This window comes from Puma concolor, chromosome A2 (genome assembly GCF_028749965.1).
Source record: "Puma concolor isolate L17-30 chromosome A2, mPumCon1.1.hap2, whole genome shotgun sequence".
Classification (NCBI taxonomy): Eukaryota; Metazoa; Chordata; class Mammalia; order Carnivora; family Felidae; genus Puma; species Puma concolor.
Genome location: NC_141668.1, coordinates 72250698 through 72263477, shown reverse-complemented (window position 1 = coordinate 72263477; position 12780 = coordinate 72250698). Strand labels below are relative to the sequence as shown.

The window sequence follows — 12780 nt, the reverse complement described above, 5'->3', positions numbered from 1 at the left end:
CCTTGAGGTAGAACATATTCACTGTGCCTTTACACATACAATGTTTTAAACCAAGTAACAGGTAAAAAAAAAAAAAAAAAAAAAAAAAAATTAAGCCCAAACTCTGCCTTTTTCAGCCAGATTTCTGTTAGCTAAATGGATCCAATGAATGCATACTTTACCTATTTGTCCAAGAAACGAATGTGCCTTATTCTTTATTTTGTGTAAATAAAATAGGAAATAAAAGAGAGTTTAGGGAAGAATGTGTCCACATGTTACATGTTGCCTGGGAACTTGAGCTCTTAAAAGAAAATGCACTATGATTCCTGCCTCTGTCCCCACACCATGTCTTTGTTCTGTGCATATCTGCAACCAATCAATCAAAAAATAAGATGAACAATAAAGGATAAATTAAACTAAATAAAAGATGTAATACAGAATAAGAAATACAATAAAGGGCACTTCCAGACTCTGTTCTACTGTTCACTTGCTCCTCTCCATTGGAGAAAGAATAAATTATCAGAAGAGGGAACTGGCACACACTGAAGGGTCAGACCCTTCTAGTTCTGTGTGTCGGGGGGAGACTTTCCTGCGTGCAGAAGGGAGGCATTCGGGTTCAGTCTACTCTACCACTCTTCACCATGTGTTATATTTTGCAAATGTCCCTAATGCTTCAGGATAAAACAGAAACAATTTTTCTTGGTATACAGGGCTTTATCCAGTCTGGGTTTTGCCTCCTTGGAAACTACCACTTCTGGATCCCTGTCCCCCAAATCCATTTGAAATAGGTTGCCAAATCCATCAGGGTTTCTCCTACCTGAAGGCTTTTGCTCAAGCTGACCCCTCTATCTAGAATCCCTCTTTGCTATTTTTGGGGGCAGGTTAATTTGTATTTTAAACTGCGATCATGCTTCCCCCTCCTCTATGAACCCTTTCCAGGCATGGAGCTGAAGTGAAGGAGATACACTCTCTGTGAATATCTCAGCAGTGGTGTGTATGACACTGTTTTCTAATTATCTGATTACTCACCTGGTTCCTACTAGATTGTGAGCGTAGATTTTTTTAAAATCACTGTACATTAAAGATTAATATAGTTCCTGAATACAAATACTTAGTAAGTGTTTAACTACAAAAGAAAAAATGAATCTATATGTGGAACGTAGAATAGACTTAAAAAAATCTTTAATGTTTATTTATTTTTGAGAGAGAGACAGTGTGTGAGTGAGGAGGGGCAGAGAGAGAGAAGGAGACGCAGAATCCGAAGCATGCTCCAGGCACTCCAGAGCCTGATGCGGGGCTCGAACTCACGGACTGAGCCAAAGTCAAACGCTTAACCAACTGAGACACCCAGGCACCCCGAACAGACTTTAGGCATATAGCTATACTGACTTATACTTACAAAAATAGATTTATGGACTTCCAATTTTTACATTACTAAGGCTCTATTTTAGAATTTCCCATCAGGTTATCAGCATCATTCCACAAAAGAATGTTTGCACCAAAAATGTAGGAGGCACGTTACTTAAGAATAAAGGACAATCTCATAAATCAGAAAACACGGGGACAAAGTCAGCAGAGCACTACAGACTGGCCCAGGATCATGACCTTGCATCAGAGCAGTATTTGGCAGCCACTGACTTACATTCTCTTCCCCAAGTGTAACATCTCACTGAGGCCTTCATAGGGCAGAAAGCAAACAATTAATTAGAGGGAGTATTTTGTGAGATTGTCTAACGAATAAACTAGGATTCTCTGTTGCTGATTGAGGCTAGATCCACATGCTTTGGTAACCAGAGGAAATAGTGGTGGGTTTGACAATCTCTTATGAAAAGTGAGTATATTCTTTAATCCTCACACCCCATCATTCCCTTCATAGCCGCCATTTACACCACATCACTCACCCCGGGCTGGCAGCTATGCCATGCCTAGAATGAAATATGAACCCACTCCTTTTTCCACGAGCTTTATCCCAGGCTAAATGCACCCACGAGTCCTTAGCCTCTGGCTCCCTATCAGGAGCAAAAGCAGCAGCAAGACCACACCCAGAGCCAGCACAGTTGCCCGGGGTTATGGGTCTGGCAAGGGAAAGAAAATCTTTTCAGGAGGCTCAGCCTTCCTTCGCAGGAGCTTATTTACTTTGAAGTAAATCTTTGTAATTGTTTTCTGCTAGAGTTAGGAGAAGTTTGAAAGCTGTCAGTGAGCCTCGAGAGGTGCACAAATGTACATCAGGAAGGATGAGGAGCCAGGATGCTGCAGAGGGGGGTCTTGGTGACTGACATTTAACAGCACTTGGGGCTGCAGAAGGGCAGTGGGTTTCCTCTGATGGGTCTACTGCGGAGAACTTTTATTCATCTGCTGTTTATCTGACTCCATCTATCAAATATGGAAAAACTTGCCATTAGCAGATTGTGGCTGCCATGAGTAATAGGAAATAGTTTCATGGAGATATCATTTGTGTGTATGTTTAACAGTCTGAGACTTTTGCTACTAAATATTAAGCAGAACTCACTTATCAGGTGCTCAATTAATACTTCAGAAGTACATGACTACATCTTTAAATAAAATCTTAAAACAGAAAGGGACTGGGACGCCCAGGTGTCTCAGTCGGTAAAGCATCTGACTTCAGCTCAGGTCACGAATTCTCGGTCTGTGACCTCGAGCCCCGCGTCGGGCTCTGTGCTGACAGCTCAGAGCCTGGAGCCTGTTTCAGATTCTGTGTCTCCCTCGCTCTCTGCCCCTCCCCCACTCATGCTCCCTTTCTCTTTCTCTCAAAAACTAAATAAATGTAAAATAAGTTTAAAAAAAAAGAAAGGGATGGAATTCTTTTGCTATACTGACCTTACTTCTTGAGCTTTTCAAAATTTCACTTTTAAAAGGGATTTATAGCCCAGGTTACTTTCAAAAGAAAGTACGGAGGCAAAAAGTTTATTAGGTAAATTAAGAATTATGATTCTTACATCAGCAAAAAGGAAGAACAGCACAAGAGAGGAGTTAGTCAAGCATAGGATTTATTTCTAAGTTTCAGGCAACAGGGTAAAAAATTATTTGTGTTACCAAGGCATTATATAACAACTAAAGAAGATACGCAAAATCATTCCAGGGACAATTTTTTCTTCTGGAATGATACTCAAGTATGATCTTGTTTCACTGGTGTTCATATAGGGACACTGGAGTAGTAGAGTTGGCATTGCATACAATTTATAGAAATGCTATTTTAAAAGACTTATCATATGAATACTTTGTAAAGGTTATGGCTTAACATTAAATTAAAACTCATGGAAAGCATTTCAAGTTGGGAAGGGATCTGAGACAACAGGGTCCAAATAAATGCCATGGGACTGACTCTCTCAAATATCTGACAGCACATGCCTCCCTCTAGCAGGTGCTAGGGGGTCAGTCAGCTAATGACTGAATTCTCTAACAAGTACTTATAGGACAAAAATTCTGTTCTTAATTTAGAGTCACATGCTCAGGCCCAGCCCTAGACTCCAAGACTCAGAATCTCTAAGGGGAAGCAGGAGCCAGGAACCTATCCATATTTTTATTAAAGCTCTACTGGCAATTCTTAGGCTAGACATGGTTGAGAAGCACCATTTTTTTTTTTTTTTTTTTGTCAGCGTTTGGTTTAGATAGTTGTTCAGTTCAATTTAGGGTCGTTGTTTCTAAAAGAGCCTCTGTGGGCGGGGCCTGCACTACCGATTATGGAAGAGTGAGCCCAGAAGAAAGCACAACCAGGGAAAACCCTACCAATGCCTGTTTTTCAGGTTGCTTCCTCTAACATCTTGTGGTCATTGTTTTAACAATCATTGCAAACACATCACTTTAAGAAACTGTTGAAAAGACTCCAGCTTTGGAGAATGTTTTCAGGGGAGATTCTCTGTTCATCATTTTCCATGGTTCTACTTTAAATACTCAGTGGGAAACAGAATCATGCTGGAACTCTGAAGTAAAAAAAAATTAAGCTCTAAAATTATGGTTTCATATAGAAAGCCAACCAACAGATAAAGAGATAAAGCAGCTATTTTTCTCAAAGCACTTCTATGTGTGCTTGACTGACTTCAAAATCCATTACTGTAACATACAAGCTACAATTTAATTCTGAAATTTGTAAGTTGGACTTCACAGCTCACTGCTTATCCCTTATCCCCCTTCTACCTACTCTCCCATACTTCATCTGTGTCTATTTGTGATCTCTTCCCTTATTTCCAACAAAGTTCTCTGTTAAAGCTGCCCTTAAATTTAGTTCTTATTAATCCAGGTATTTTAGTTAATTCCAGATATCACCTGTATAAAAATGTTACCATGAATATGGATAAAGGAGTTGGAAAGGCATATGCTATATAAACTGTGATTTATTCCATATCTCGTATATTTATAGAATGGTTTAAAAAAAAAAGGTAGATCCGCTTCAACCTACAGGTTAAAAATTAAAGACCAAATTTGATTTGATGTTGACATTCAATCCTTTCAATTTATCCAGGCATAAAACGTGTTTCTTAAACTATACAGGTATAAGTCATCGTTTGCAAGCATGACAATAGACGAATCCCTCTCAAATGCACTCTCATTTAGACACTATAACAACTCTGAAGGAAGAAAGAGTACAATGCCCATTGGAGCAAATGGGGAAACCGAGGCACAGAGGAGTGCTGCATTTTGCCCAATGTCACCGAGCTTATGAGTGACAAGGCCAGGCTTTAGGAATAGGCTTCAAATCCATTCCAGCTATCCATCACCGACACATGGTGGAAAGAATGTTAAAGCGAAGAAATAGTTTCCTAGAATAAAGTTACAGCAGTCTGAGTGTCCTGCAGCTGATAACTGGGGCATCAATTTCCTTTGAAATTCAGGACCCTAAATACTCAGCTCCTCTATGGAAGGTACAAAAGACTTAGTGCTATAATTTATGATGCTGATCCTGATCTACAATTAGAATTCTCAGGACCTGGAACATCAGATATAAAGAACCATTAATGTAACCTCTTTGTCAATATAGAAAATTGCTAGTGTTTTCATATCTGTATAATACCTACTTATTAAAAAGAATGCAATAGGCCATCCTTTATCTATAATAAGTTTGATAAGATCACCATATTTAACAATGCATATTTAAGGCAATGAGATAAAGGTCTGCTTACCCCTCCTTCATGTCATTAATGGGCAGTGGGACCCTGCCGCCCCGGTCTAGGGCTGACGTGATGTTTATGGCGTTCAGACGCTCTGGCTGCCACACATTTTTCACCGCCCCAAGAAAGTCTCCAAGAACCTCGCTGGCCAACATTTCTTCTACATTCATATTTTTAATGAAGAATTCTGCTTGATATGGTAACGGGAAGTCTAATTTTGGTGAAAAAGGATATGTGTATCTTTAATAAAATAGTCTTTCGAAAGAGAAACAGATGAACAATTTGAGATTTGTTGATTTCTGTCATAATCCTGGCTTTGGGGAATAATGCTAATATTGACTTTAAAGACTTTCTGCATAACGGAGGACATATCTAAAAACATAACATACATCTGACACAGAATTTTACCTACAATGTAATCAAATCCAAGGGATAGCAGGGCAATTTGTAATTGTAGGATCTGACCAAAAAAGATAAAAATGCCACACCTGCCTCAAATTTCCCAGTGACTTGCCAGTCTCCTCCCCTGCCAATATGGAAGGAGCATTTCCAGAAAACTCTACGTGGGTAGGAATAATATTTTGTATTTGTAGTGTTTTAAAATCGACAGATCTTTTTCAAGTGCATGGTCTTATTTAATCATTACAACCCTATGTACTTCACTGCCCATTTGAACAGAGGACAGGGTTGAAGCACAGAGCAACGTTCTTTCCAAATAGAGATGTTACAAAATATCTGTAATTGTTTGTGAGTTATTTACATATAATTTGAAATACCATAATTTTAATTTGCAGTATTCCTTATCTTTTTAGAGCATGCTGAAACATTACTTTTACTAAAATAAATACTGGTTATATTTTCAAAAAGAAATCTGAAACCATAGTAATTTCTCTTTTGATCACTCCATAATTAAATATTCTAGGGAATTATATTTTAAATTTCTCACAAAATTCCCTACCTCATGTTGTTAGAGATTCACTTAGCTTTTTTCCTTTTCAGCATCTCATCAAAATTTCCCTCTAAAAATTTTTAAATTAATATTTTTAAGTAGCCAATGTCCAATTCAGACTTTCAGTGTAACTAAGTAGAATAGATAGAAATAAATAAAATTTACAGTTGACTCTTGAGCAACATGAGTTTGAGCTACACAGGTCCACTTATATGTGGATTTTTTTTTTATATAGTGAGTACTGTAAATGTATCTTCTCTTATGATTTTTTTCAACAACATTTTCTGTAGCTCACTTTATGGTAAGAATACAGTATATAATACATATAACATATAAAATATGTGTAATAGACTTATTTATGTTATCATTGGTAAGACTTCTGGTCAACAGTAAGCTATTAGCTATTACTAGTTATGTCTTTTGGGAGCCAGAAGATATAAACAGATTTTCAACTGCTCAAGGGTCAGCACCCTAACCCCTGCATTGTTCAAGGGTCAACTGTATTTCAGTTCCTCAAATGTTACTCTTGAATTAAAAAACATCATTTCCTATATTCAGATTGTTCTGTTAAGATAAAGAATAGCTTTGGGGTGCCAGGCTGGCTCAGTCAATAGAGCATTCAACTCCATCTCAGGGTCATGAGCTCAAGCCCCATGTTAGACATGGAGCCTACTTAAAAAAATTAAGATAAAGAATAGCTTTTTATGTTTAATAATATTTCTGTAGTAATAAAGGCTACTTTTTTGGGAATACTTACTATGAGGTAGGCCAAGCTAAGGGACTGCGGTGAATTATCACATTTAATACTCACGACCAGGGGGTGAGTAGGTACTTGCTCTGGATTGTCAGAAGGGGAAAATGATCTTTAGAGAGGCCCAGAATTTTGCCATCATTTGAACTTGCCTCATGTATTTTTTATCTAAGCTAAAGGAGACCGTGTATATAAAGTGCTCAGTGGAGCTCCCAGCATAGAGTAAGAACTTATAAAATAGTAAACTTTAGCAATTATTATAAATAATATGAACAAGCTGTTTACCTGAATTCTCCCCTTAGAAGGAAAAGAAATTGTTTCTGGACTATATACACATTTAAAGTCCTCAGTAGTAATTACACTACATATATTCTCTGATTTACTTCATTAAAACTCATACATCTGTTAAGTATTCCACTCTTACTCAATAATTAAATAAAAACTAAAAATTACACAATAAATAACTGAAATCTTGATGACCTCACTTCTTATAAAGCCTCTTTAATATTAAAAGACATTTGAAGCCAGAGGAAGATGTTCAGAGGAACATGTTCAGGGGAAGATGTTCAGGGAAGATGTTCAGGCTTTAGAATTTTCAAGGGGGTTTTCTAGACTATGGTGTCTCTTCCTAAAGACTGAGTTTTTCGAGGCTCTAATCACGGAAGGTTCTTTATTCATCTTCTACACTGCCATTTATTCTGCTTGTGATTTTGTTAGATTTGTTTGATGTATAGCCCATCTGCAATCTTCTAAAATATGATTTATTTATTCTATTTTATGTAGATAAGTTTCCTGTTTTATACAGATACATTTCCTGTTTTATACAGATAAACAGTAGTTTAATCATGCCACATTTTTCTCCATAGTGAAAAACAGCCATGCATAAATATGTCATGAAGAACAGTTTCTTGGCAATAAATAATATTTATAAATAATACCAAATATAGTTTTTGAGTGTGCTAGAAGTCTATCATCCATTAATTTTACTCCGTGTTTTTATATGCACTTTTCCAAAAAAGCGTGCAAAACATTTTTCTTATTATCAATGCCACTTTTTGGAGAACTGTTACTTGGTTTTTCCTAATCCACGTGACCCTGTTTCGTGGCTCCTTTCTGAGACCCACTGCCGCCACACCCCTTGGAGGCTCTGGGCCCTGCAGCTGCCTGCTGTCCACCGAGCCAAGAGCTACTGCCAGACCTTCCAAAGATGAGTCATAGGAGCTTTCTAACTTTGGGGAAATCCCATGCCTGCTATATTTGGACATCACAGAGGCCAAGGGAACGGCAGGCCAACAAATTGGTGGCAGGCCCCTGAGGCACTAGACCCAATTTAGAGAATCACTCTATGTACTCTCCTTCAGCTCCAAGCTCTGTGATTCTACATGACTAATTTCCCATTAGGTCTCTCAGAGGAGGAGACAGCTGGGCAGAGAGTCAGACTGAGCATGATTATCCTGATATGCGACTCCTGCTATTTCTCTTCCTAACCTTATCTGGGAGACACGGCACGTGTGTAGGCCCTGCTCAAAGATGTACATCCTAGTGCCCACATGCACTCCATCGAGACCAGTGAGGATAAACGCATGCTATTTGGTTCACTGGTTTTCACAGTTTGGGGCCACTGAACCCTATGTAAAAGACAGTGGGGCAGCTCCGCCCAAAATAAAAGTGGAGGCTTCCAAAATCTATCTACTCTTCCTCCTTCACCAACACACCTTTAAAACCCCCGATACAGGGGCACCTGGGTGGCTCGTTGGTTAAGCATCCGACTCCTGATTTTGGCTCAGGTCATGATCTCACAGTTCGTGAGCTTGAGACCTGTGTCAGGCTCTGTACTGACAGTGCGGAGCCTGCTTGGGATTCTCTGTCTCCCTCTCTCTCTGTCCCTCCCCTGCTCATGCTCTCTCTCTAAAATAAATACACATTAAATAAAATAAATAGCCTGTAAAGCCAACTTTCAATCCTACAGATGTATCTGCTTGAGCATAGGTCTCTACATATCAAACACATAGAGGACGGATGCCCGTGTATTCTGTATCTACCAGTCCTGAGACCAGACTTGAGGAGGAAGTTCAAACTGTATACCAGACTGTCTTTCAATCTGTAGGGACTTCTGTACCTGAGAAAGGGGAGCCCCTCTGGGAGCATAATGGTCAGGTTAGTGGTCCAAGCCCACTGTAATGTAACTACATCACTACACTGATGAATTCCCAAGGAGAAAGGGAACTTTGTGATTATTCTGACCATTAATGGTATTTCAATTCTATAAGGATAGCTTAGACTGGATGCGAGCATCCAATTACAATTGCAAAAGTCTTCCGGATCCAAACAGGAATACCTACCAAAAGCCCTTGGGAAGTAGAAAAGGGGACAGGGAATCTTCTGTCCAGGCCCACAGAACTGGCATTTGAACTTGCCTTTCATATATGAAAGTCACGTTAAGTTTTAAACTAGCACACTGTTGTGTGCAATTGACACTGCTAAAACACGTGGGAAAAAACTCACGTATAGGGGTTCAAAATCTTTAAGCAATCTCCCCAATTATGTTTTGCAGCATCAATTCTATAAATATTGCCTTCTTTCAAATAGTGTAGAGGTATTTCTCAACTCAATTATCAAGAATTGCAAATTAGTAGGTTCTAATAAAATATTTTCTTTGCTCATTTAATTGTACTGGTAAATAGAACTATGAATTCCCTATTTAAGATGCACAATTGCTTTTACTAATTTTATGGGTAAAAATGCTGTGTCAGTTCTTCTGTTACCCTCATAAATGATATCTAGCATAGAGAGGAGTATCCCATGATTTACAAATTTTAACTACAAAGTTTTTAGTGGCATGAATTTTTTCCCAACTGAATGCCAGAAAAGGGTCAGAATACTTGAGAGTGCAACTCTTAGAATATTTCCTGTGTCCCTAACCTTCCAAATCCTTGGGAGTAACTTACAATGTGACTATATGTAACTCCAAATTGCTGATAGGCTCTAGCAATGCGTGATTTGCTATTTAGGAAGGAGACTGTGACCCAAACTCCAGTGTTTTCCCATCAACAACTCTCCATCTTCACACACAATTAAACCACTACCTATGATCAGTTTTAAAGTAAAGTAATAAAACTACCTAATAATTACTGACTGTACACTCTGAGCTCAGCCCCATGTTAAGTACATTTCAATCCTTAACTCAGAGACTCCTTCCTTACCCCAGACTTGGGAGAGAAATGCTGGTCTTAGTCTCATTTTACAGATGATGAAACCAAGGCTTGGAGAGATAAGTGGCCCATGTGTTTGGCCCCCTATTCTGAGCTTTTCAGCATCATCACACATCATAATATTTTATAACCAGTTAAATATTGCTTCACTTTCTTTTCTACACTTTACTACTTTATTGGTAACATTAGGTATGTGGTACGTTAAAATCTTGAATTGTGTTTTACATAGATATAAAACATAATGAAATACTTCTGGTAAATAAGAAAACAATCAGCAACATATCCTTCGTACCTACCTTCTGCTGACATTATATTAATTATCAAATTATGCCTTGCAGTCTCAAAGGTACGCCTATTGTAGGCAGTTATCTGTTAGAAAAAGAAAATCATATTAAAGAAGTGAAATGTTATTTGGGAAATGAAATTCATTAAGGACGAAATGAAAACAAATTGTCGTTCTTTCCATTTTCGTTATTTGTTTATATACTTACAAAATGTGCCTTCTCCGGGCAATAACGACTCAGAGCTTTTAGCAATGTTATGGGAAAATAAATAATTAGTCAAGTCTATTTAACATGCAAAAACAAAAAGTTAAAATCGGAAAGACCCTTTTATAGAACACCATTAAGTGCTAGTACCAACGAAGATGCATCATTAGTAAATGGATTAACCATTAGAAATTACTTACCAGTGCCGGTCTAAGATTTCAAAAAAGCCAAAACAATGTATTTTTGCACTTTTAAATGGAGCTTAAGGATTATACTAAAAAGTACACTTTGAAAAAAAGCACATCTCTGTGTTCTTTGTATTCAGTAATAAACTGCACACCAACCAGTCAAAAAAAATGCATGAATAACCCCTTGGACCTCGTATCTCCCAATGGGAGCAGAAGAATAATAAGGATCATAGTCTGTAAAGCTTATGGCACATGCTCAAAAACACAAATCAATCCCTTTGTAGAGTCAAATATTAGTAAACATTTGCAGAGCCAATGAACTTACATCAAAGTCAACCGCGAAATGGCCAGTGCAAACACCAAACAAAGCAAAGGCCAACAACAAGATAGGGCCTCAAAAATTAAGGAATAATTAACTTTATAACAGATATTAAATCATTCAGACAGGTGTGCAGTACCTCAAAAACAACAAATGATTGTGCAATCGTCTTAGAATCCCAGCACTAGCCTTCTGGCAGTGACAAGCTGTAGTGCACATTGAGACAAAAAGAGCAGGACAAAACTGACTCAAACGAAAAGAACAATCTGGCTCATTTAAAAATAAATATCAAAGACTGTTATAGCATCATATGTGAGCTTTAAAGGAAAGAAATTACACTCACCAGAAATATTATTTGAGAGAACAATAAAAAAAAGAATTTTGGAATAAGTAAGTCCAAACCTTTAACACTATTTGAAAGTACATATTCTGAAAAGCATATTATTGCACGAAGTTAAAAGGATTTCTCTGTCCCCAATTTGTCAAATTTCTGTTGGGTTTAATGACTTCCTTGTTGCTGTCTGTTGGGACACATAATCAACAAGTTTCCCACGGGACACTAAAATTAAGACGAGTCATTAAAATAAGTTAGGAACTATTGCTCACAAAGAAGCAAATGAAAAAATGCAAAAAAGACTTGAGGATTTTAAAAGCTTACCCTGTGAAATAACTTAATCATGTTCTCAATGGGAAAAAAAAGTATCAATTTTCTACTATTTGTTAGAGTATCTCAAAGCTAAAACTCAGAAAGATCAGACATTTTCAAGTTCGTGGCGAGATTTTTTATGGCTAACCTTCCCATAATTATCACAAATTTCATTATTATAAATTTCATAAATTCTAATACTTTTTTTTTAAGTCACAGGCTACTGAATGAAGGACCTTTCATAAATCAGGGAGAGAATTTTATCTGAATTTATATTTAATGTTTAATTTTAACAGCTATAACAGAATGCAGTCTATCACTTCTAATGAGGTATTTAAATAAAGTAACATTTTAACGTTCTCATATTTTACTTCTCATGATGATGTGAAGCCCTTCATAGCAGAGAGGTATGCATGCGTTCAGGCTTTTTTGATCCCCTATTCCTAGAACAGTAGCTGATCTATTTTAGATGCTTAACAAATATCTAATGAGTAAATTAACCAGTGGGTTTATATGTTTAAATATTAGCTTAAGATATGCAAACCTCTTTTTGACTATGTTAATAGAATATTTTAAAATACTGTAAATGTGTTACTATACACAAATATAGATATGTTATTTACAGATAAATCACTACTTGTGTTAAATGAAAGATATGCTAAATTTTCATCATTACCTTTTTAGCATATTATTTGATACATATTGGTAACATTATGTTAGTAGTAAGGTATGAGTGAGAACATCATGAACCCTTGAGAATCCTGGCTCAAGACATGTGTTTCTCTCCCATCCCTCTCTGCAACCAGCAGTAGCCATTTTGAATTTTACGTTTATCATCCCATTCGTTTTTAAATATAGTCTTATTATAAATGCATGTATGCTTAAAATATGTTAGTTTGCTTGTTTCCGAGTTCTATAACAGTGTTTAACTATATGTAGTCTTCTGGGGCTGGTTGTTTCATTCAACATTATGTTTAAAACATTTGTCCATGTTGCTGGGCAAGCTTACATTCATTGTTGCTGTAAACATTCAATAATATTATAATAGAGATGTATGGTGACAGATGGTAGTTACACTTGTGGTGAGCATTGCATAACTAGAGAGTTATCAGGTCACTATGT

The 12780-nt window shown here is 37.2% G+C and overlaps 1 protein-coding gene across 7 annotated transcripts in view; it reads right to left on the bottom strand.

Moving 5' to 3' along the window:
- Nucleotides 1-12780, bottom strand: part of SGCE (sarcoglycan epsilon) — a 70166-nt gene that overhangs the window by 23588 nt on the left and 33798 nt on the right. For all 7 annotated transcript variants that reach the window (XM_086696109.1, XM_086696108.1, XM_025929483.2 and 4 more), the window contains 2 exons: nt 10314-10386; nt 5118-5316 (listed from right to left, as the gene is read on the bottom strand). In XM_086696109.1, the coding sequence (XP_086552235.1) occupies nt 5118-5316; nt 10314-10386 (272 nt within the window). The remainder of the gene's footprint in view (nt 1-5117; nt 5317-10313; nt 10387-12780) is intronic.